A 25259-nucleotide genomic window follows, 5' to 3' on the forward strand; every position below is an offset into this window, starting at 1 on the left:
AAACAGTTTCTTCTTCCCCTTTGTGAAAGAGGAAAATATTCAAGTGCGTTACTGAGCAGATTTCTCTGTTCATTTGCACACACTTGAGAAAAGTGCATTTAATTAGGATTAGCAAGTCTCTAAATTGCAGATGGTTCTCAGGGGAAAAAATAGTTATGAGTACATTCATGACATTAAAATCAGTACATTTAATTCAATTTCATCTTAATATTAATTCATAACATCTAAAGTAGTAGTTCCTACAGAAGATATTCATATGACTTAGGATTACTGGGGAAAATGAGATCTAGCATTTCCAAACATGCTACAGCATGATTACTGTCTGTAATTATGCAGATTGAGTAACTACATGCTAATTACAAGAGTGCCCATTTTGACATGTATTGTTATCTGTAGCAAGGGTCGGTTCCATGGTATGCAGTTTTATTTAGTTGGGAGTTCATTATTAATAGATACTGAGTCCAGTATTGGGTCGTATGTGAAATATTGCAAGAATTGGTAGCTTTTAGTAGCTGTTGCAGCATAATTCCAGAGGGAAGGCTGCTGGGTTGAGCACATTATTGCGAAACAAGAAATGCTCTGGTTTGACACTTTTCAGACTGCCATGCTGGCCTCTGTTCTGACCACAGACCTGTAAGTATGCCATCTCCTCCTTTAAAGAGTTAAATGTAAAAGTGTGTTATCTCCCTGGATCATCCGTTCTTAATTTTATTATTGCCTTTGGTTGAACTGAGCCTGACCTGCTTAGGGCAGATACAGCAGCTTTATATTCCTTCTGTATATTTTGTATGAAAGCAAAGCAATGTCCTTAGCTCTGGACCAAGCAGCATCTTTCTGCAGGATAGTGAAGCTTGGCACTGGGGAACTCTGGATTTTGGTGACACCTCGCACTCTTTAGACTTTTGCTCCCTTTGTTTCCACGGAGGTTATCCCTAGCTCCCTACACGCAGAATATCATCGCTGCCGGCTTCCAGGCTGAGCTGGGCTCTGCAGCCTCCAGGAGTTCGCCTCTTCTGGTGTTTAACGCTTCACGAAGGTGTCTCGGCTTCTGTAGGACAGGGGAAGGTTGTTACCTCCAGTGTGCGTGTGGAACACTTCGAAAGAGTCATCGTTGCTCCACTCACTCTTATTACTGGGGGAAGCTCTAGGGTGGGCAAAGGGGTGGCTTTCAGCAGCATCTTGATCGGGCGATGTTGCAGAGAAGGCAATCACAGCATCGTGTTTCCTCCTCCCAGCGAGGGCTTAGCGTGGGTTTGGGCATTAGATGGCGATGTTAGCAAAGAAGAGCCACCTGGTACAGGCTAAAGGAGGAGACGAGCCGTGCGGAGACGGACCCGCTCGCTCTGCGGAAGGTGCTGTGTATCTTAAGGCCAAGTTCACTTTAGATTCCTAAATTAATTAGCAACTGCATAAAAGTAGATCAAAATAAAACAAAAACACGGCTGCCCCAGAATAGACCATACATGTAGAAAGGTGTTGACCTATTTAAACAATCTGTGGAGCAGAAATCACGGTACGACCAGAAAACTTCACCGACAAGTGAGATGAACCAAAGGAAATCGGTAGATACAGAAATGTTAACTCCGATTTTCTCTTCTCACCCTATCAATATTTACTGAAATGTGTCACTACAGAGCAGATTTAGTGTGCGGTTTAGCTGCTGGCTACCATTATTTTTGACTACTCAACATTTTATGATTAATTAAATGATGCATTTTACAGTGTGGTACACATCACTATGAGACAGACATTTCCCTGCGTGAATCTTCGGTACAAAACTATTTGCAGGAGCAAATCTGGTCTAATAAAGAATTATGGAACACTTTGGCATTTAAAACTCATTTTACACATATAAAAAGTTTTCATTAATCCTCTCTGAAAGTCATGACCTAATTACAGATTTTTCCTCTTGTTGAATAATTACTTGCAAAGAACCTTTCTGCAATTTCATCCCTCCATCTTTGGTGCAGTTTATTGGAACAATTGGTAAATAGTGAACTGTAGAAGCCTGCATTACCTATGTGAGCTATGGAAACGACAGACTTCTTGGATTTCTGCTAATTCTGGAAAATAAGGAAATAGTTTTCACTTAAAGCAAAAAATGCCCCCTCTTATCAAAAAAAAAGTTGACGTTTTGTCACAAAATATGTTATTTCAGTTTAGGGTACTTCTGAATTTTTAATATATATATATATGTTCTCAAAAATCTAATTAAACATTGCTAAATAAAGTCATTCTGAGCTAACTGAGTGAAATTTTAATGTCAAAGTTGAGTATAAATAGTTTGGGAAAAGAGAAGATCAGAACAACTGAGTGAAATTGTAATTAATTCCAAAACACATTTTCATCAAACTTGCATTTTTTTTCCTCCTGTGTTCCTCCAACTACCTCTCACCAAAACCTCCAGAAACCCCCCAGCTTTTCAGCCAGCAGGCCAAGGTATTTTGTATATCTGCTTACAGGTTTCTGTTCACAGTTAAATGAGGAGAAATGGCTCTGCACTTCAGTTATCTTTACTGTCCAGATAACGTATTTTTCAGGCTCAATTTTTTGGTAAACGTTAGTGCAAATAACACCTTAATGGAAATACCTTCCCAATTTACTTCTCAATGTTAGCATCGTGCGTTTGCTCTGTGGGTTCCACAAAGTCAGATCAGGATGAGATTTAACACTTCTTTATTTCTGTTTTTTTCTGATTTACCTTCAGCATTGTGTTTGGGTTTTTATTGCTTGTCTCTCTCCCTCTGCTTGAGGTTAAAAGGTAATTGAACTCAGCATTTCTGTTCAAATCGGGTCTTGTAAAAGCCTCTTTTAGCAGAACCTGAATCTGGGCCTTTGACATTTTGACAGAATCTGTTTTCAGGTTGAAAATTTTCTTTCCCGATAAGAAAGTTGGTTGTTTTCTGTTCGTCTCAAAAGCCTGAGCTGATCATCTCTAAAGCATTAGCACAATTGCTTACAGACGGACTTTTTATATAAGAAAAGCGATTTCCGCCTTCTGTAGCCTAGCATTATTGCTGTTTTCCTAAGCTCATGGGCTTCTCATTTTGTTAATTTAACCTGAGTGCATGCTGGGATGAGTTTATCCAGAGCTACTGATATTTCATTAGTTACTTCAGAAAAACAAGCAAACAAAATTCTCAAACGCTTGTAATGCTGTTCAGTTCTTGTCAGCTAAATGGGAATACTTGAATGTCCTGGTACAGTAAATGTTTTGGATTTGGTTTTGGTTCTGGCTTTTTGGTTTTTTTACTTGTCAGCGATCTTTGGTACTGGAATTATAAAGGCTGGTCTCAGGACACCTTAATCGCACCTGAATTGTGCCACGCCACTGACCTGCATACTCAAAAAGCCCGATTCAGTGAATTTAGTTGAGAAGGCTTTAAAAATAAAGATCAGGGCTAGTCTACCAGCAAAAAGGACTTTTGGTAACTGAGGAACTGTAGCTATATTTGCATCATTATAAATTAAGCATCGTTATAAATTACAGCTGAGTATTAATGTAAAACTAGCATCAATTTTTAAAAAAAAAGAAACTTCACATTTAAGGTATATTTCTCTGGGCAATATTCCTTTTATGTAATTTAATGCTTCCTTTGCAGTAGCACCTGAAAAGTCCAACCTCAGCATCGCAGCCCTGCTCTGTCTGGTCACTGTAGGAACAACCAGTAGGCCAGAGTCTCTCCAAAATTTCAAAGGCGGCGTTCATCGCCACATCTATACAAAGTCCCTAAATATGTTACAGCCATAAAAGCATAATTTCACCAGCAAAAGTATGTCTTTTCTGTACTAAAAATGTTGTAAATACCTTTCAAGTGACAGTACCATTGCAATAAATATTTTCAGCGTAGGCAGTCTTTGTTTCCCAAATGCTCTTCTTAGTGTTGAGGTTTATCTGATCGTCTCTGCAACAAGCCTCCTCCTCCCTCGCTAGGGCCCTTTAGACGTGTGATGCACTTAATATTTTAGGGACTTAGGTGTATTTTTCAGGAGAACCAGAGGAGATATCAAAGTGCTTAGCCTGGATTACTGTTTGGGCTGCAGAAAACTCTGCCAAAGTCCTAAATTTTACAAAATGGAGTGGTCTGGACCTTGCTCCACAAGGCTGCAGGGGGCTGATGTGTTGAGGTAAAAATAAAGGCAGTATTTGAACTGTGTTACTCCAAAGCACGGCTTGGTTAAGAACTCCTTTAGGGCATGTAGCTGGTGTTTAAGGTACCACACAGTCCCGGGGCAGTGGGGAGCTGGGTATCTACCGACAGCTCTCACCCTGTTTTGTGCCGCCTTTATCTACCCCTGTATCCTCATATTGACTGAATCGCGTATGAGCACGTCCCTTTTCCTGCTTACTCGTTTATGGTGCCAAGTGTGCTGCTGATCGTCAAAAACAGGGCGCGTGAGAAAACATCGTTTGAGGAGGACCATGTTCAGTCCTCATGTGCGCGTAGCCTAAATTTTGCCGCGTGTATTTGGTGCGGCTGGTTATTTCTACGTGCCGTGATAAAAGCCTGGCCCTGCGCACGACTGCCAACACCAGCGCACCCCTGCTCCCCGTGGGATCTGGTGGATGGAGGAGGAGAGGATCTCCCAGCTCTTCGCCCTGGGTGCAGTGAGCGCTGGCAGCGGGGATGTCTGTGTGGGCTGCGTCCTGGGAGGATCCCCATCATCATCCTCAGGACCTCGACTCCTTCCTGCGAACAAGGAAAGACCCGCCCGGTAGTGGGGAGCAACTTGATACAACCTGAACTTTTATACTCCGTTTTGGATTGTTTTTCCTCATGATATTTGTTACTTTTCCATCCATGAAGGCTGTTTCCTTTGCAGCCTTCCCTGTCCTCAGCCTGAGGTCTGGAGCCCAGTTAAAAGCTCGGTTTGCTCCAGAATCGCCTCTGAGCTGGGGCTGAGGAGTCGGCATGAACCAGGAACAGATGCTGAGCGTATTTAGGATAGGCTTTTGTTCCTCTAAACTTTTGTTTTCCCAACCATAAATCTTCCTAATAAACTGCCCTGAGTGACATCAACCTCTCAAGCCGCTGTGCTGGGTGCGGTGTGCTCAGCAGCCGTGCCCCAGGCTGACTCGGGAACGTGTGGCATCAGCCGCGTGCAAACTCCCAGGAAAACTCAGTCCATGCTCCGGTGTAAGGGATGGACCCACGTGGAAATGTCCCCGGCCCGGGTACCCCCTCGCCCTTGGATGGAGGGGGTCGGGGCGGTGAACGGGGCTGTCTGTGAAGGGTGGCCAGCTCGGGTGGCTCTTTTGTGCTTTTAAATTTCAGAGCAAAGAGTGGGTCCTTCCCATTTTGTGGTGTCTCAGGAAGGTGAGCCAGATAATCCCACTTCTGGCGTGGCAAACCCCAGCCCTCGGTCCCAGGCTTGCCTCTCCTGCCTCCCCCACACTTGGTGATGTCCCACTTGAAGTCCTTTGTACCACGACCTTGGTGCCCTTCTGGAGCTAACCCATCTCTCCTTAGTACCCGGACTTCACTGTCAGACCAGCTATTTAAATTGTAAAACATTCAGCAAAGGTAGAAGGTAGACAGAATTAAATTTATTCCTGAATTGTTGAATAATGTAATATTCGTGTTGTACATAAAAGAATCACAAACCACCCAGCCTGATTTTCCTATGAAAACATTTAACTTTTATTAAATCAAGACAGTTTTAAGGAGCAGCAAAAAATGAAAGCAAAAACAACAACTGAACCAGCTTTCAAAGTTGCCCTGTAGCCAAAACATCCATCTGAGAAGCTGAAGGGTTGATTTTATTTGTTTGTTTGTTCTTCTGCTGGAGTGTATCACCAATAATTAAAAAAAAAAAAAAAAAAAAGATACAAGTTCAAACCCTTGGAATAAATTAGAGCAGTCTCTTAAGCCTGCTGAGAGCTGCCTACAGCTGGTTTGGCAGTCTCCATCAATAGGGGAATGCTGGAGCATGGGTAGGCGCTTGATCCTGCCCAGTCCCGATCCTGCCCAGTCCCGATCCTGCCCAGCCGGCCGGACCCGGGGCTCTGGGACAGAGGGGACCTGGCCCCTTGCGGACCACGGTCTCGGCCCCGCAGCCTTACGGGGTGGTGTGGGCCGGCAGCCGTGTGCAAGGGCACGAGGTGAAAACACGCTCAAGTGGCGTGTGTATTGCTGCTTTGTGGAGTCGCTAAAATATTCGGGGTCAACGCCTGTGTGCCTTGCAGGTGAGACTCCCTTCAGGCCAGGATTTGGCCCTGTACCTATAAAACATGCCTAAACCATTAACTATTCTTCCCAGGAAAGTGGCAGAGGACCCTGCGTGCTGGAGTTAAGTCAGAAAGGCTAGACAAAGCCCTGGGGAGCGGTCTGCGGGGAACAAACCTGTATTGGCAGACAGCAAGATAAATTGGATGATCTAATAGTCCTTTTCCATCTCTAAGTTTTATGATTCATTTGTTATTTTAGCCATCTATATATATTTTTTATTTTACCCTAGAGGGGTTTCTTGAAATGTGTGCAATATATTCCTTTAAAAAAAAAAAAAAAACCAAACCACTTAAAAAAAAAAAAAAAAAAAAGTCAGCATCACAGGATCCAAGGCACTGTCTTGTAAGTGTATTCGCTAACGAACTACCCGGTCGGTGTGTAGAAGTTGAAGGGTGGCTGGTGCAGGTCAGCCGTGGGTGCGGGACGGTCACACCAAGGAGCGGCTGGTGGGGCGAGAGGAGGGCGCACAGCCTTTCGTCGGCTTTGGCTCTGCGTGATGGGGATGGGTGGTTGAAGCAGGGATGGGTGGCTGAAGCAGGGATGGGTGGCTGAAGCAGGGATGGGTGCTGCCCTGCTGTCCCCTGTCCTCCACGCCAGGCTGGAAAGACCTCGGGGGTGCTTGGGAAAGGCAGGAGGTTTAGAGGAAATGGGAGAAGTGCGACAGCAGCGTGGGGGAACACATCCAGCACTTTCCTCCCCTCCGCTCTCCCTACGACGAGCGTGGGGACACCTGCCCTCTCCTTCGGGGACCGGAGAGCACGTGGGTGGGACGGAGAGGCTGGCAGCAGCGTGGGGAGGATGCTCTGCCCTCGGGACTGCGGCCACGCAGCCGGCCGGGCTGACTCGAGGTGGGCTCGACATTTCCTCACGGCGAGCAAGAGCAGCGGCAATTAAGCGTGGCTAACAGGTGATACTGCACCCATCAAAATTTAACGAGTACAAGTCTGGGGAATCTCTGCCACGGAGAGCTTTGGCTCATCGGCAGTAAATAACCCATCCCGGCCGGGACGGCAGCGGCGTGTGCTGCCGCGCTCGGGCGCGTGACACATCGCCCCGCTTGGGGGGGACGTTACGGGGGACGAGGGAGTGCTTAGGGAAACTAAGTGTTAAACAGAGCCATCCGTCTGAGGTGGAGCACTTGAGAGAAGGGTGTTTGGTATCTCAATCATGCCTGGTTTATGGCTAGCGAGCCTTGAATTTGTGTGACAGCAGCCCAATGCCTCGCTGTAGATTACACCATAAATAACCCAGGCATGGAGTGGTCAGAGGAGCCAGAGAAGGGAAAGAAAAAGATCTGTAGAAACAAATGCACGGTGGTGTAGTTGGATTTCTTTTTTTCTTTTGCTTATTTTAAGTGATTATTATTTAAGGGAAAGGAGGCTGCTAGAAATCGTTCGTGAGTTTTACTGAAACAGACACATTCCTGTGGTTGTTTTTTTTTTTTTTTTTACTCCCACAGCCTCTCCAGGTCAGTCTTTCTCTTTCTCTGCAGAGAAAGAAAGGGGAAAAAAAAAAGAAAGAAAGAAAAGAAAAACCCACACAAAAATCAATCCATCAAATGTCATTACAGATTTATTAAGCCTGATGTAGAAAGACTTTTAACAGTAACATCTTCAGAAAGCATAAAAAGAGCACTTCTGTTCAGTCTTGTGCTTTGAAAATCTAAATATATTTTTATCATATAAATAATTCTTTTCATGTTTTAAGTGCATCTGTTTTTTTTTCCTTTTCAAATTTCCATTTTACAATTGGCCAAAACTGAAGTCTGCATTGACTGAAATGAAGCCATTTGCAAAGCTAATGATGTTGTGAAGCATGTCTATGGTGAACCATATCAGCTAGATTTCAGAAAGGTAGTTCAATGAGTGCAGCATTAAAATGAGGGACAGCCTCCAGCAAAATCATAATTGAACACACCCAAGTCCTTAATGTCTGCAGTTGGGTTTCCTGATGCAAATTACGATAACATTTCAGATGTGAGCAGTCGCTTTCCAATAGCTGCAGTGGAAAAGAGACATTTTATGCCACAAAGGAAAGAATTACCATGTTTAAAAATGTAAATAATATATGTATAGAAACCTTTTTTATGGAAATGAGGCATTCAGGATTATGTGAACAGTTTGGGCTATTTTTTTTCCTTTTAAACACAACAGATAAAGATGTGTGATCTATTATTCAGGGCTTTAATTACAGTTCTAAAACTGCGGTGATTTTATTAAAAAAAAAAAAAAAAATCCCTGGGCATAAAAAGTAATGTTTTCTGTGGTAAAGTTGAGGGATTTTTTTTTTTTTTTTTTTTTTTTTACAATGTATTTACCATGGTAAAAGTACAGAACAAAAAATCACCGTTAATAGATTTCAATGCTGCAAAATCATACACAGAAATACATCTTAAATGCACTGGAATACAGTCATCTTCCTGTAAATCAGAAAAGGCCTTAGATAAATAGGTTTGACCTGATTTAAATTTAATGAGATACATAGTCCTGATTGTTAATAATTGATTTGGGGGAACCCAAAACAATAAAAGCAGTAATCTCCTCTAGTATAAATTATACGAATTTATTTAGCAATCAACCAAAGGGAAAAAAAATGCCATTAACATTATCAATTTGTTTAGTTTAAGTTAGTTATAATAAGCAAATAATTTGAAGCAAAATTGCCAGCTAGGCTTTGAGAAAGACAGTAAATATTGGGAAGATGCGTATCTGTGATGAAGCTTTGGGGCCACTAGGTGGTACGGTCCTCCCAGCAGAAAGGCGTTTTTCCATTGTAAGGACCATTCATAATCATCAAAACCAAGTGAAACATGGTTTTGATTAAAACAGCCTGTTGGCTCAATAATCTTAGTAATTTTAAAAACATCCTTAATGTGGAAGAAGAGCACTGCAATGTCAGAAATGGCCTTGGGGCCCATTATAAACAGCAACAAAATAAATAAGGAGGAGAAATGAGAGGTCATGAAAACAAAATTAAGCTAATGTTTCAAATTTTGACAATTATGAATTGTTCCTCCAAGAAGACATTAAAAAAAAATTCAGGCACTATTAGATAAAATACAAAGAGAATAATTGTACATGTATGAGTTTTCCCATGGGACTAAGCATGCTTTAAAAGCAAAATTTGACTTAGATTTCCCCTCTTCCCCCCCCCCCCCCTTTATAGCCAGCAATTGGGCAGGTCTCATGCAAACACAGACTTGCTTCTCAGAGTTCCTCCAAAAACTCATCTCTAATTCCTTTATGAGCCATTAAAAGATGATGACCAAGAAAACAAACAAACAAAAATTACAAGCATATTTTCTATACAAAAAAAAATAATATCCCCCATTATGGACCAATTTTTGTAGGAAACCGAAACAAGCAAATATAACAAAATCTGTGTTCATAACATGGCAATATAGTTAATATATACAAATATGTACAGTATAAAAATGCATCAAAGGCGCAACTTTTCATCCAAACAAGCTGCAGTGCACAATGAAAAGCAGCTTGGCCCCCCTCCACTCTAAGTATACAGGCAATATATTCTATACAGCATGCACTTGTTACAAAATTAGTGCATAAGCACTGAAACATTCTACAGATAAAGTCACCGTGAGTCCTCTCGGAAAGGAGTCCCATTTGCGTTGTTAATATAAAAAATGTGTTTAATCTTTCCTTTTTGCAATTTGTAGTATATACATTTTTTTTTTTAAAGAGAAAGGAGCTTTTGATTCTTTTTTTTTTATTTTATTTTTTAAACAAAATTCTAGACCTAACACCACGGGTCACAGATGTAACCTGAAGATGCTGCCAATACCAAACTTACTACATACCACAAGCGCTGGGGCAGAGCAAAACCGTCAAATTTACTATTATGGCCAACTATGCTCTATTATTTAAAATGGGTGTGGATCGCTCATGATTCGTGCTGACATAGTCAAGATAATAAAACCCAAAACAAATGTACAGAAAAACAAACGAAAGGATTAATAAGTGGTGCCTGAGCACTAGACAAAAGGGCATATTGTACCAGAGACATATGACAGTGAAGTACCCTGAGCCAAATAAGAACTGTTTAGCTTGTCAGCTTTTGCAACCTGTATTGCACATTCCAGCATTTGCTGCATTATAAAGCCAAAATACTGCATTGTACATCCTGAAGATATCTGCTGCTTTGCTTGGTGCCAACAGTGCCCAGCTGTTACTTCAGCCACAGAATCATTGCCTGTTTATAAATAGATACACATACGTACACACGTGTACAGTGTGCCAGTGTATGCACAAATATATGAATGCAGATAGGGGGTAGATATCTGTATCTAGCTGCATATCTACCTAGATATGTACAGATATGTATTTTTTAATGTTACATGGACCAGCTAGTAAGTGAAAACATTGCCCATATAAATCTTCCACATTTGAGACAATTGCATGGATGTTTAAGTACTGTAAATACATCCCTCACCTGGGGCTGATGCCCACGTGGGGATGTGGCTTTCCAGGGAAAGCAGTCCTTGCATTTAATGTAGCTGCATTTTTGCAAGATGTTATTTTCATTTTCTTTTTAAAATATTCATCTTTTTTTCCCTGCTATCTCATCTAAGAAGTCTAATGAAAGAATTTGTTGCCTTTACTTAGAGCCAAAAAAAGGAAAAAAAAAAAAAGTTTGCTCAGCTAGATGGTATGAACTCAAGCGGAGATGTACGATCTGCCAGGATTAGTATTTAATCTGTTGTCTCAAACAGGGCTTTTTACAAAGGCCTGAAGACATTTCATGAGCTGAGAGTGATGATGAACTGGAAGTTTATTACTCTGCAGTTAAGTCCAGTGGTACAGCTATTTCACTTTTAAAAATACTCTCAAAGAAAATATTGTACAGACACTTTGGTACAAGAAACAACAGTGTCATCTTAAACTTTATCTACTCTTCACATTTTTGCCAGCATAGTTAAAACAAAAAATGACCACTAGTGTAGACTGAAGTATACCGGGATAAAAGTGCTTGCACTGGTATAAAAGTGGTCCAGCAAAGCAAAATAAGCTGTACCAGTATAAAGTGCTTTATAGCGATACAACTGTTTTTACATTAGGACTTTTACCAGCATAGTCACATCAATAACAAAGTTTTGCAATCACTTCCCTGACATAACCATAAAACTTCTGAAGTGCAGACTGTGCCTTAGATTTAATCTGCACGGAGCTAGAGACCGTTTGCTGAAGTTGTTTTCAAAACCATCTAAACATGTTAGGAATCCAAGGTTAGGACCGTGAGGACAATGTTTGGGGCTGTGTAGACGGAGGGTAAATATACTGAATTCGAAGGAGTAGCTCTGGATTTACACCAGAATAAATGAATTCAGAATCTGGCTTCTGTTTTTTAGAAGTTGGTGTAAATAAAGCTGAAGACTGAAATGGAATCGGAGGGAGGCAGTCGCAGGGAAGATTAGGAACATGCTGGCGGGACACGGCACAGCACGTGTGGGATGCACACCCTCTCCCTGGGCTTTTACACTTGGCACGTTCATCTGCAAAGGTATGTTGGCTTCTATTATCACTGTAAACCCACTATTTTTATTTTTTTAGTCTTTCACTGTCCTTCCGGAGATGATTGGAGAACAAATTCCTAAATTCTGTGTGCTTGTGTGATGTCAACCACTGCAGGAAATAATTAACAAAAGAACAAAAAAGAAAATCCAGGAAACATTTCCTTCTGGAATCGCTACCTAGTGGCTCACACAGGGCCATCAACAGAAAGATTTAACTTGACTTTAGGTGCTGACAAATTAGGACCTCAGTTTGGTGAAATGTGAATTGAAATCTGCCTTTAGGTATATATAATTTATTCTTGAGTCGCAAGTTTCGAAATGTTACATTCGCTGTGGTCCAAGCTGTCACATATAAAAAAGGCTCAGTTTACACCTATCACTGTCCAGCTCAAAATCTTCAGCACCATTACTGAAAACTTCTTAGTTTTAGTGAAATTCAATAACCTCTTGCTGATCATTTTCAACCAAGGACAGAGGTTTGGCAACAAGGCAAGTTGCCACCTGTGGGATAAATTGTGAGGCGGAGCAGGAAGCCCAGGCCAACAAGACCACAGTGGTGTTGACCCTGTTGTGACTCTGAAACCCAAAGAGAAGCTGGTCTGAGGTCTCCTCTTGGGTGGCCAGTAAACAGGAATTACAACTCTATGTAGCTCCTGGGAGCAGCTTCCTGGGAGCAAAAATAATATGTCAGGTTGTACTGTAAGAAGATGGGCACATACCAGTAGCACTTTTTCAAAATATATAGAGGTGGTTATATCAGTGCTCTTGCTTGGGGACAGATGGCCTTTAAAGCCTGCTGTAATTGCAACATATTGATCTGGAATCTGTGATCAATAGTGTCTTTATAGAGAGAATTTTAAATATAAATTGCATCGTATATCTGTTTGCGAAGACAAAAGTCCTATGTGACGGAGATCCACCTCCACTTAGCTGAGGCGCTTTCTCCAGCCTGAGCGTTACCACGGCAAGCGGAGAGGGGACAGGGACGGTGGCCACAGCCCAGCCTGTCCTGGGGCGCTGAACAGAGCCATTTCTTTGCTGGGAGGAAAGCTCTGCCAAAATTAGGTTGCCATCTTTCGTTCCCTTGTGTTTTCTCAACAGGTTTGATTGCAAGGTAACGTTCACGGCAAGAACGAACCGAGGGCTGACCGGAGCTGCTGTGCTTGAACCAGAGCAGCACCTCCGTGGCAGGATCAGGCCATTAGTAATCAGCAGAGAGCAAATCTCCGCTCGGTAGCTCTCAGCCAGAGGCTGCCCCGGGCCAAAACTCTGTTACTTTTGTACTTTCCCGATCACCGAGGGCAGCTTGCTGTCCATGCAAAGCCCGCACGGACGCTTCCCAGTGGGAATATCGCCTTCTATTTTAGGAATTGAACTGTTGGTATAAATTAGTCAATAAACATGGCGCTTTATCAAAACACGACTAAGGAAAGCAAAAAGACCAAAAATCAGGGAAACAATCCTTGCCATCTGAGTGTGTGAGTTGACTCAATAGCCTGTAAAACTGGCTTGGAAGGCTTCAACCCCTATCGTGTTAATATATAATTATTGATTTTTAAAATGACTTCTTATATCCTCCATGATCTCTAAAAAAGCGAGGGAGGTCAGTCTTGAAAATACTTTTACAAGTAGGTAATAAAACCCATGATAAGTTGCATTGACAAGTAATTACTGGGCAGGTTTGTTAGCAGATTCTCAAAGATTTTTTTTTTTTAAACCAACAATTATTATTGTACTAATGACAGCCATTTTTAAAGTTAAGTGTCCTTCTCCCTCTCAGCTTAAATAATAACAGCCTGGAAAAAACACCTGAGACTGATCCACTGAAATTCTTATATATTAGGCTCCAAAGAGATGCTAATTATGTCTCCCTCTTTTATAATAGAACTTTTTTCTTAAGGTACTATGGCTTATTTTGACATGGATGGTGGCGGGAAGGGAGCTATGGTTTCTGAATAAATCTCTCAAAGCAGTGTGTAAGGGTAACAATTCTTACTGCTTTATTGCAGTGCAAGAGCATAAACAGCTTGGATATGTGGTGTATCAATATGCCACTTGTTAATAAGCAAGGATGTGAATCATAAATATTCGGCTGTTTGATCACCAGGCTTTTAATTAATGTTTTGATGATCTCCAATAAGAATAAAAGTCAGAACGATAGATATTGAGTAGATACGACAGAGAAAAGATGCAATGATTTTCTGTGTTACCTGATTTATATGACAGATAAACTATCAACTCATCCAGTTTCGTACAGAGGAAGAGAGAGGAGAGATGTACATTTTCTTTTTTTATATCATATTGTAAAAAAAAAAAAAAATCACTTAATTCAAATGTGTACCTAAAATGTTCCCAGAGGATAGTGATGCAGGCAAAATAATCAAGGTTTAGCACTGTGTAATAAAGGTTTGTGGCCAGATTTTAAATGAAGTAGCTGTTTCTGCACTTGCCTGTGCTGGAGTGAAGCCTCCTGAGCAAAACACGCTGCTGGGCCGGCCAGACCTCCCTTGGGGGGACTGGCACTCCCGAAAACCTTGAGAGAGGTTTTCAGCTCTGGGGTCCCAGGTGCCGGCACAGCTGGGGCTGGGGCGGCCGATGGTGGGACCATGTTTCCTACCATCACCACGAGCCCGCTGCTCACCAGCTACGGGGCACCGGGAAAGCCTCTTTTCTGCCAAAATTGAGCGTGAGGAGCCCCAGCCCTGGATGCTGTGGGCTGCCTCTTGTGGGAAGAGGGGTCCTTGCTCCTGGCAGCGGCCCGTGTCGGCATCCGTGCGGCTCGGCCACGGCTGCAAGCGGCAAAACATACTGCAGGGAGGGTTTCTACCAGAGCAGACGGCAAAATGCCCAGCTGCAACAGGGCGCAGGATCGGGGTCGTCTGAAGTTGGTGGGAACTTCGCCCATCGGATACTACAATAAGCCAAATATTTTTTCTAGATAATCCAAAAGCTTGGGGAAAGGAGCGGGGCTGCAGCTAGGCATGTAGTTTCTCTCAAGTGGCGTTTTGCCGCGGCACTCGCTGCCTTTGGGTCTGTGCCGCAGGACCCACCTTGTGCAACTTCACGTAATAACTCTGAACCGGGCTGTGCAATTTAACAGCTTCTGAGGAGCTCGATGCTAATGCATTGATTTCGCTTTAATAGAATTTTGTTGTCAATGGCTGGTGCTCAGCACGGTGCAGGCTTCAATCTTAACCCATCTGAAGGCTCTGCTCGTTTCCAGTTGAGCTCCGTTCATTTCCAGTTGAATAGGTTAAGCAAAGACAGACCTCACTGTTCTCAATTCACTTTATGATCCTCCCATCATAAAAAATAATATCAGCACCTTGCTTTTCATGTCAGAACTACATTTGAGCTGCTATTCCCTATGCCCATGAGTAAATCCCATAAAAGCCGCCCCGTTGTACTGTCGCTATTTTTCCTTGTGGATGATTGATTGATGGATGAGTGCTGACACTTCAATGAAGCTATTTCGACTGCCATCTCAATCCGATGATGTGAGGGGTATATTTTCTGTCCATGCCTCATTACTTCAGAATGACATTCCTGGAACTTCATTTACTTTTTCCCTCCTTCCCTCAAGCGCCATATTTTTTCCCATCTAGGTTATGCATGCCATAAAAAAAGCAATTTGCTATTATATGTGGCATAAGGGCAACACTTTCCCTAGGAGGTAAATAAGAAGGGCCTTTTTTCCTCCTCCATGTTGAGTTTAGGGATCATGTCAAAATTTCCCAAACAATGTCAAAACAGGCCCTTCTGCACATGCCACAGGGAATGCAGTAGACGTAGTTAGTCCGCTTTTGTGAATGCTGCACTTCAATTATATCCTTGAATGTCTAAACCAAAACAATAGTAAAAGACACCCCAAAGCCCTCTCTTATTTGAGAGGGATCCTCTTCTCAACTTGTGCCTAGCATACTTTGAATATTTCATTTGCAATGGAGTGGCGATTTACAACTTGATCCAGGCTTATTTTTCCTTTGAGAATAAGGGAAGTTTGTCGTTAAATGCAGAGTTGGATTTGCCTACTGGAGGTTGCTTTCGCTGCGAGGAAATGCTCAGCGAGAGTAAACAGGGCTGCGCCTGATTTTCCAAGCAGTGTACTAGGTAACGTGAGACTTGTGACATTAGCATATCCTGGAAGATTTTGTGAGTTGACTCGGGACCCGATTTTAATCTGTGTAATACAGTATTCCCGTTAATAATAATGTATAATTAAGACATCCGTTAAAAATCCATAACGTTAATTTAATGGAGAAAATCTAATACAGTTCTATTGGAATTTTTACGTTAAATTAACTTTAACGGGCTTTTAATGGATGTCTTAATTAGATCTCATTATTAACGTGAATATTCCACAAATTAAAATTGGGACCTCAAAGTTTTAATGAAAAAAGTTACAAGCACAAATTTGAAATTGCCATCTTTTTAGTCCCCTTCTCCCCAGGTCTCGGTTGACTTGAAGACAGCTGTAGTTTCCAGCCTGTCCGTGCCGGCGGTACTAGCCAGGCCGGACAGAGCGCGCGACCAGATTCTGATCTCATTTACGGTGGCATAAATCCAATGTAACTCCGTTGACTACAACAGAGAGCTTTAGATTTACACTCACCTAACTGAGAAAGGAATTCTACTTTTATTCTTTTATATCTATATATAGATATTTATATAGTGATATTTATATATAGATATACCTATATTTATATAATGTTCAATAATCTAACAATAGTACTTTCGTTTAAAAATCACTCCATCGCATATGTCTCATCATAAACCGTAATGGAGATTTAAATATATATATATATCTGAGGAATAAAACAAACTGAAAATAAACCATTTTAAACAAATCTTTGGCAGCAACATGGTTAAGCATAACTATTTGAACAACTTGCACAGAAGATTAACATTGTTCAGAGGTTTTTTGGCTCAGAATCTGTTTTAACTTAATAATTCTTGTACTTACTGTGATGTATTGATCCCTAGTGCAATGACTGGATTGGGCAACCCAGGTGCAACAGTAATAGCTGCACAGAATAGAAACATTTCCTTTAGACAAACTATCCCAAAGGGGTTATAAATAGGAAATGGACATTACCATGAAAAGTAAAGCTTCCAATGTGACTGCATCTTGTGTAGCACACTTGGACATTAAACTATGAAGAATTTTTTTTTCCTGTCAAGTGTTACAAATTGACGAAATAAGTACATCAATGTTCTCAGTCATTATCTTACTTCAGTGGCACTTTGTTTTAGTGACAGCAAAAAGGGACAGCGGAGACCAGACAGCCCCAGTGCAGTTTATCAATGAAAATCTAATATCGTCCATAAGCAGGGGAGTGGAAATCAATACTTCATTACCAAATTGTTAGTGAGGATGAAGAAGAATAGCGGGAGTTTTTTTGGCAGTCTTCTCGGTCCGGGTTGTTGTGAGTTCAATGTCAGGATCGGAGTGACGCGCAGGGGCGGGCTGGGTGTGGGAAGCCTGGGCTGGAGAGCTGGAACTAAGGCATTCGTCCTGCAAGCAGAATAATAATAACAACTATTGTTACCAAGTTTCTAATCACGATTCCAGATTTTATTGAATAGGTACTTTTATCAATAGACATTTCTGGAAATGAGTCAGCTTTGCTTCACGTTGTCCACCCATAGGGTCACAAAAAGCAAGGATGCAGAAACGTGAATAAAAAAACCCCAGATCCTTATGTCCATAACCGTGCAGGGATCAGTGGGTAAACTCCAACTGACGCTGCGTCTCTGCCTGGTCCACCGAGTGTGTTACTCTGCATCTCTGCTTTTCCCTCATGTTGCCTAAACCTGGACAATACAAAGAGCTTCTTTCTACTACCAGCCAAGAATAGACTCTAAAATCCTCGTGGTGAGTTGGATATCTTAGTATCCACATTGTGTTTAATTACTTGACTATTGCTGTGTTATTTCTGGTTGTTGTGGCACCTCCCCAGCATCAAAAGCCGTTGTTCTTCTAATGGAGCTTTTCCATTGTGCAACTACTAAAAGTGCTAAGTGACTCAAGTTGTGAAGTTACTTCTACATAGAGACAGAAGGTGCTTGCTTTATTTAATTTCAAGATGTGGGTTTAAAAGTTCAGCCCAAAGCTGAGTCGTGTTTTGCTTATAACCTGAGAGAAAGATACTGAGAAAAGCAGTAGAAAAAAACAACTGGAAAAATAGGGTGAGAAATGAGGCAGGCAATAAGTAGAGTGAAAGTCAATCTGGAGACAGCACAAAGGAAAAAAGACCAGCAGCGGGCAAAGAGAAATATGTTGCTGAAAAATGTATTATCTGTTCAAGGCCATGGACATTTCAGCAAACACAACTCAAATCCTGCGGCGTGTTGCCTGTGTTCTGGCTAAATCAACTGGAAATTCAGTAGTAGCTTTATTTAAAGTAAAATAAACTCAGCTTTTCAAAAAATTCCATATGAAAACAAAAAAGTCCATTGGCTTCATGCTATTTAGTTTATAATTTGGTTTGTTTTACAATATCTTCACTTTTTCAGTTTTCACAGTGATGCTGAGTTTTGCATTGGCAACCCAAACCTGCTATGGAGAAATTGTTGGAAGGGAAGAAGAGGTTTTGGCAGCTGAATGTAGAGACTTTTGGCAACCGAGGATGCACGGAAGTCAGTTGGAAATTGCGGTGAATACCTTAGATCGTTATTCCCACTTAAAAGATAGTAAAAGCAATCCATGTTGACACTTTAAAATGTTGTCTTTAGGTTTCAGAGGTAACGTTCCAGAGCGATTCACACTTTGCAAAGCTATTATTTTTGACTGCAAAAGGACAAAGCTGTGTCAGTTTACACCTTGTTCAAATTTTAAAGAAAGCCAGAAGCCTTACTATTGTAACGCCTAGCGCTGAAATACAGTAATGCCATGAGCTGGCTCTGCTTCTGCGGCCAAGTTCTCAGCTGCAGAGTCACCCTCTGCAAATGGTCCAAGTGCAGAATGCAGAGATGGCACAGGCATTTGACTTCACCTTTCCGAGTAGTTTTTTGCAGCCCTCACCGGGATGGAAAGCTATATTTGTGGCATGCCACGTAAGTCCTGCCTTGGATCATATCAAGCTCTGGAGTAGCTCTGACATGCAGAGCATCTGCCTAACTCATGGATGCAGGACACAGACACTATGGGCTGGTCCCACATAGGACAACACGAGGGGCAGTGGTGAAACAGCTGAGCGCAGGAGCGGTAACTCTTGATTAATTCAACTCAACTCTGCCTCCAGAATGTCGTTAGGACAATTAAGCAGCATGTAGTATTACTGAAAGTGCTAAATCTGGGAAGGAGTCCTGGTTTGAAGCAAAGTAACTGCAGAGTGCTGGTTCCCTGCCAGTGGGAAATATTTATCAAGGGCTTGGATTGGAAAACTGAAAAGCCAAACTCCTGCCTCCTTTTCTTTTTGATTCATTGTGAGGAAGGTCCTTAGGCTTTTCTATTAGACCAGCCATAAAATCAGCTTAGTAATATTCCTGGTTGCTCCCACATCACAAGGGGAGCATGCACAGAGCAACATTAAGGACATTGTTAACCCTTGGCAGAGCTCTTTAGGGGCACATCAGTCAGCGTGTAAGTCCGTGAGAAACTCTTCTGGCAACAAACCTGCTTCAGAAGCTCTCGCCCCTTCCTATCATTTCCACCCTACGGTATGATACAATCCTCAGCTGCAGCTCTGCAACCGTCCGTGGGTCTGTACCACCCTAGCCGAAAACTGGGTCTCTTCCTGATGTGTCTCACAAAAGGCCACACAAACACTTCCAAGAGGATTCCCCAGCGCAGGGCTGGGACTGCACAGCCAACGGGAGGGTGGACACCTCTTCAACTGGTTTTGCTGCTGGAAGAAAGACAAGATAGAACAAGGCACCCGGGAGCTGGAGGGGATTCTCTGCACTGCTGCATGTGTGCAGGCAGTTTTGGTTTAGCACTGATATAAAAGACATTTGTGACAGTCGTATAAACTTTTGAGGCTAAGTGTTCATATGCTTGACTAATGGTAACATCCACACATGACTAAAATCAATTGGGACTTAGCATTGATTTCAATGGGATAAATACTTCACCCCTAGGTCTTTTGGCCAACCAAAGTCTCCATCCTTGGTTTGGTTTTTTTTTTGCATTGATATCACTGCAGGCTGGGACAGGACTTTGGGAAATTAATTAGTGTGAGCCCTGATCAATAAGGGTCATAGTTTATGTATTTCATTATCAAGTCTCTAAGAGATTCAGGGAGTATGTGGAGAGCTTGTCACCCGCAGTCTAGGGCATAGCAGCCTGGACATTCAAACAGCACTTGACGGGCAAAGTTTGTTGCTTCCTGGGCATTTCTTGAAATGTAGTTCAACCTGTACCATAAAGAAAACTCTATCATTTAAATTATGTTATGAAAAAGCAGTTGAAAGTGTTCATTATGCTGATGTCTTGTACAGCATATGTGAAATATCAGTTGCAGATACTGAAGCTTTGCTTTTATTTAACATTAATTATCAAGCCATCAACAGATGTAAAAAGTTGCATCTATTTTAATGCAGATGTGTCAGGACTCAGGATTCCTTCTAACAATCACCTTCCCACTCCTTGTCCACAGCACAGCTTCCCTCTCCTCGTTCAAATCTCGCCGTAAAAACACAGCTGTGAAACCTTTGAAATAGGAACTCTCAAACATGTCTGCAATCCGAGACAACTGTCAACTGTATGTCAACAGCTAATCGTGCATGTGTCCGGCCTCCGCGGGCTGGCACCAGTGCTGCTCAGCTGTGCTCCTTAGCCCCCGCATGGCTCCTGGTTCACGAGAGCAGCGGTGAGCTCGCTCTTTCTTTCATGCACACACGTGCACACACATGCCAAATCCCATGCTTTTGCTTGCTCCCTCTAGTCTCCTTTTTCCCTTTTCTCCATGGCCCAAAGCCACACTAACCGAATGATGCAGCTTCCTGGGGGATAGGACACGGGCTGCCTGCTCATGGGGTGGTTTTTAAGTTCTTCACTTGGGGATTGCTGTCACTGTTTGCTTTTTGGTTTCTGCAGGAGAACACCGACCACTTCAGTGGCACGGTCCAAGGTGTGATGGTACCCTAGAGCCAGGCAGATGACAGCAGGCTCATATGTTTATACTGTTTTTTTTTTGTATTTCCAGATCTTTGCTAATATAATTTTATCATCTAGTAGCGTAATAGGATAATAAAAGTGACAATACATATCTGTGATCCACTCACCGAAGTCCACAGAAGTCTATGGATCAAAACCTTTTCATGCTGCTGCTGTACCTATAGTAATAAATTGCAGGACTCTTAAAAGGCCAAACAGAAAGACACAGACAGTCCCTTTGTGGTTACCAAACATGTTATCTCTAGATGTCATTTTTGACCTACTTTTGCTAGATTTTTACAGCAGCAGAAAATCTGTTCCTTAAAGAATCATGCTCACGTGCATAATACCTAGATAGGGAGAAAAAACAAATCTGGATATATTTTATTTCATTTAGGACTCCTCTCACCATGAATTACAATATTACAGACTCTAAATGCCTTCTCGTTACCCATAATTATAACTAAAATTATATCAGTCTAAACAGTAACTACTCAAATGATTCATCTTGATTGTAAGGAGCATGCTCTTCTAAGTTATGCCTGCCCATCCATTTTAAAGCCTTGCGGCAGGAAAAGCTTTCCAGAAGGTCATTTAACAGCACATTAAATAAATAAATAGAACATATTTGTTTCAGAAAACACACTCTAATATGGTGGGAAAGCATTTTGGGAGAGGTAAGAATAACTCTTGTGAAAACTAATACTTTCAGCTCTTCTTCATTCTTGCTGAGGGTGCAGCACCCACCCAAACGCACGCAGAGGCTCCACATGATGCCAGCAGGAAAAGGTCCTTAATGCTCTTCAATACCGAAGGGTGCCGCGCCGAGAAGCTGCACTGCGCACTGCACAGAAGTCGCGGCCAGCTGCTGCCCAGCAGCCGAGCACGGAGAGAGGAGGACGCAGCAGCACAACCCACCGTGGTCACCAGCAGGTCCCTGAGCCCCTCGTGTCCCTGCAGAAGGCACCGGACTTCACGTATGCTGGCCGTGCTGTCGGCCACGCGGAGAGGGGAGCGTGGAAAATGGTCGTCTTTATTGTAAAAGTAAAACATGTTTCTGTCCTGTGATCTAAGCTTATGAGAATGCGGGACAAGATAATGGAAAAGAAATGTGGGCTCTAGCTCAGATGTTCCTGGGGTGTGTCTGCCTAAATACAAAGCTGTCTGACTCTGGTAACACCCAGGTGCAGGAATTCAGAGACCTCATTGCCGGGGATGATGGAAACTACACTTAATAAAAACTTGAAGTCATTAAGTTGTATTTATCTCAGGAAACCCTTTGTTGAAGACACTTTGTTCAGAGGCTAAGGCCAAGGCCAGATAAGAGACCTCTGGATTTCAGCAGTAAGATCATCAGAGCACGCATCTGCAGCTGGTGCAAAACACCTTCTCTGTAGGAGGTTAATGAAGTTATGCTGACTTACCTCAGCTGGCCTGGCTCAACAGTTTTGCCATATAAAAGAAGAATGTGCTTTTTGAGTTTCTGATTTCCAGAAACTTCTGTTATCTGTGCATATAGTTTTGTATGACAGATTTTTTTAGCTGTGACCTGGCTGAGCAAAATTCTTAAGCATATGCCTATTCATAATGTGCACAGTGCAGTGAACACAGTGATCCATTTCTGCCAGGAACTGTACATTAATGGTACCAAACTCCATGGCTGGGCTGCACAGATACAGCAACGCTGACATTTTAGGGACACACCTGTGCAGGCATGTATGTGTACCAATCATGCTGCCTGAGACCTAAGAGAGAGATGCAAAAATTCTTCTGCATATACATAATATTTTATGTACAAATAAATATAATATACAGGTATAAATATATTTTTATATGTAAGTATATGTATATATATTTCTAGACAAAAAGCAGCCCCGTCAGACCTACGGAATATGTGCAGCAGTGCCCAGCTCACTAGGGTTACTAGACATCCCTAAACAAATATAGTTAGATCCTCCAAATCCACCTGAACAACATGGCTTGAGAAAACGCTGACATCTGTTAGCCTGAGCGGTTCCCCAGAGGGCAGGCAGTTTCTTCTGTGAATGACTAGAAAAAGCTCCGGGAGTATTTTAAAAGCAAGAACGATGAGACACATCCCCAAAAGACAGAGGCAAACGAAAGACGCAGTAAGGGTGGAGGTGAGTGCTGCTGGCTGAAGCTGCCCCAATCCTCCCTCCGCGTGCGACCGCTCACCAGCGCCGACTGTATGGTGCTGTCGCTCAGGGGGCTACTTAGGCTGAGAAAAATCAGCAAGAAGAGTTTCCCCCCCTCCCCACCGATAGTTTGGGCAATCTAGATCTTTGTATAGGCCCGGCAGCTAAGGCAGCGATGCTGGGTGTAGGGTTGGTGCAGAAGACACAACTGGCTTTGCTGCCAGAAGCAATGCACGCTCAGCCCGTCCTCACTCCCTTCCGAGGGAGCCAGGAGAGGAAGAGAAGAGGGCGAGCTGGGTGCTAAAAGCCAGTTCCCACCCCCAGAGATCTGGTGTGCATGGATTTAGGCAAATCATTTCACCTCCCTGCATGCCTCAGCTGTTTAGCTGATAGATAAGAGTCAGACGAAAAATTGGGAGCTGCAGCTCGCCGTGTCTTCGGAGAGACACAATGAAATCCTGGGCTGGTGGAGAGAGTGGGATTTCTGCCACTTGTGTTGAGAAAGGCCAAGATTTCGGCCCGGACCTCAGCTTGGGCCTCAAGGCGACATAGGATACACACATGCTCCAGTTACAAAGAAGAGCACAGATGATATCTAATGGGCACAAAGTATCCTGACACTTAACTGGTCCCTCCTAATCGCTTGTGCATACAGACAAAGCCTGGTACAGGAGTATCTGGAAGGATCACAGGCTTGTAAAGAGAAAAAAAAAAATGAGAGAGGACGTTTAATTTTTGGTTTTGCCTATAAATAAAGTATAGTCATCAAATCACAATGTATTTGAGAGCACATGTTATTGACAGCCTATTCTTGGAGGAAAAAAAAAGTGGATTTTTTGGCAAAGTTTCTGTATTTGCTAAAGATTAAATTGTTCATTGTACAGGGCACCATCTGCCCTTGGAGAGAGATTTAGTTGATGGCAGCTGCAACCAAAGTGTGGAAGATATAGCTGAATTTCTGGTTTCTTTTCAACTAGCAACTGTCATTACAGGTCACATGCAAACTGTGTCATTTTCTGTGACAAGCAGGTTCTGTAGACTTGGGTGCTTGCTACATTTTAAAATGCCACCTGTATAGATCCCAGAAGAGAAATAGCTTTTGTAACACACCTTGAAAAAAAGTGAATTTAGAGCAGATAAGACAAAGCAATTATGGTTCAACCATCTGGACACTGGTGGTGGGTTCAAGTCCCAGGCTGACATGGATAGAGGTCAGGATGTACTGGCGGGTCACGTAAAGCTAGATTTCCTCAATTAATTTAGGTGCTTAAAAAGGCCAAATTGTCATCTACGAGTGTTTACTCAACTGCTGCATAATTCCTAAATTGCCTCCTTGTTTCCCTTGTGTTGTAATTCCTGGTTAGATTAAACCCCACATTTTTTCAATTCAGAAGAGAATTTCTTAATCATCAAACTAGAGGCTATTGCGGGAGGGTTTTCTCCCAACCCCACCTATTGAGCTATGGCATTAAAATCTCTAGATTCACTGCGTGACAGTAAAGGCTACTTGAGAGTAGGGAGATGCTGATCCTATCTCTGCGTTCAGAGCTATTTTGATATTACACAGAACTTATCACTGGCCAAAGCGAACACCTCCAGGAAGGAATTTGTACCTCTTCCCTCTCTTCTGAACACCGTAACTCTTCTGCAGGAGAGATATGTTCCCTTTCTCAGCTGAACAAAATGGGAGGGGAGAAGTTAAGAGCACGCTGGTAGATTTTATTAGGACTAAGAAACAAAGCAAAACAAAAAAGCAAACCCAAACCTCTTTCCTTTCATCCCTGCCTTGCTATGAAAGTGCCTTCATATTTCCAGGCTTGCTGACAATATTTCAGGATGGTACATCACACACCGTCTCCTCTGGAACAGCAGACATTGTCAGTGCTGGGAGACAACTGCTCTCTGGATTGTACTTCACAAAGATTCTGTATAAAGCATTTCTATGAAAAAAAGGTTTTTGAAATTTGTGAGTCTTTTAGCCTTTCAGACAAGAATGAGTTCTGGTTAATTTTCTTCTGATGATTTCCACACTTTCTGCAAGAAAAACAACAGCTACTATTGCCTTAAGACAGACTGAACTAGTTGTAACATGCCTAGATATAAGATTTTTTTTTTCACATAAAAGAATTTGCAGGACATAAATTTGTTCTCAAGTTTATTCTGTTCGGTTTAACTTTTTGGTCTTCTATCACATTTTGTCATGGTAGAATGGGATCACGTTTTGAAACAGAAACTGCTACTGG

General features: G+C 42.3%; 1 protein-coding gene across 2 annotated transcripts in view; it reads right to left on the reverse strand.

Annotated features, from left to right (window-relative positions):
* Positions 1-7789: 7789 nt before the first annotated feature.
* The window catches only part of TSHZ2 (teashirt zinc finger homeobox 2), a 233038-nt gene continuing 215568 nt past the window's right edge, over positions 7790-25259 (reverse strand). For both annotated transcript variants that reach the window (XM_030009543.2, XM_030009542.2), the window contains exon 3: positions 7790-17275. In XM_030009543.2, the coding sequence (XP_029865403.1) occupies positions 17274-17275 (2 nt within the window). In that variant the 3' untranslated portion in view covers positions 7790-17273. The remainder of the gene's footprint in view (positions 17276-25259) is intronic.

Source organism: Aquila chrysaetos, chromosome 3 (genome assembly GCF_900496995.4).
Source record: "Aquila chrysaetos chrysaetos chromosome 3, bAquChr1.4, whole genome shotgun sequence".
In the NCBI taxonomy this organism is placed as follows: domain Eukaryota; kingdom Metazoa; phylum Chordata; class Aves; order Accipitriformes; family Accipitridae; genus Aquila; species Aquila chrysaetos.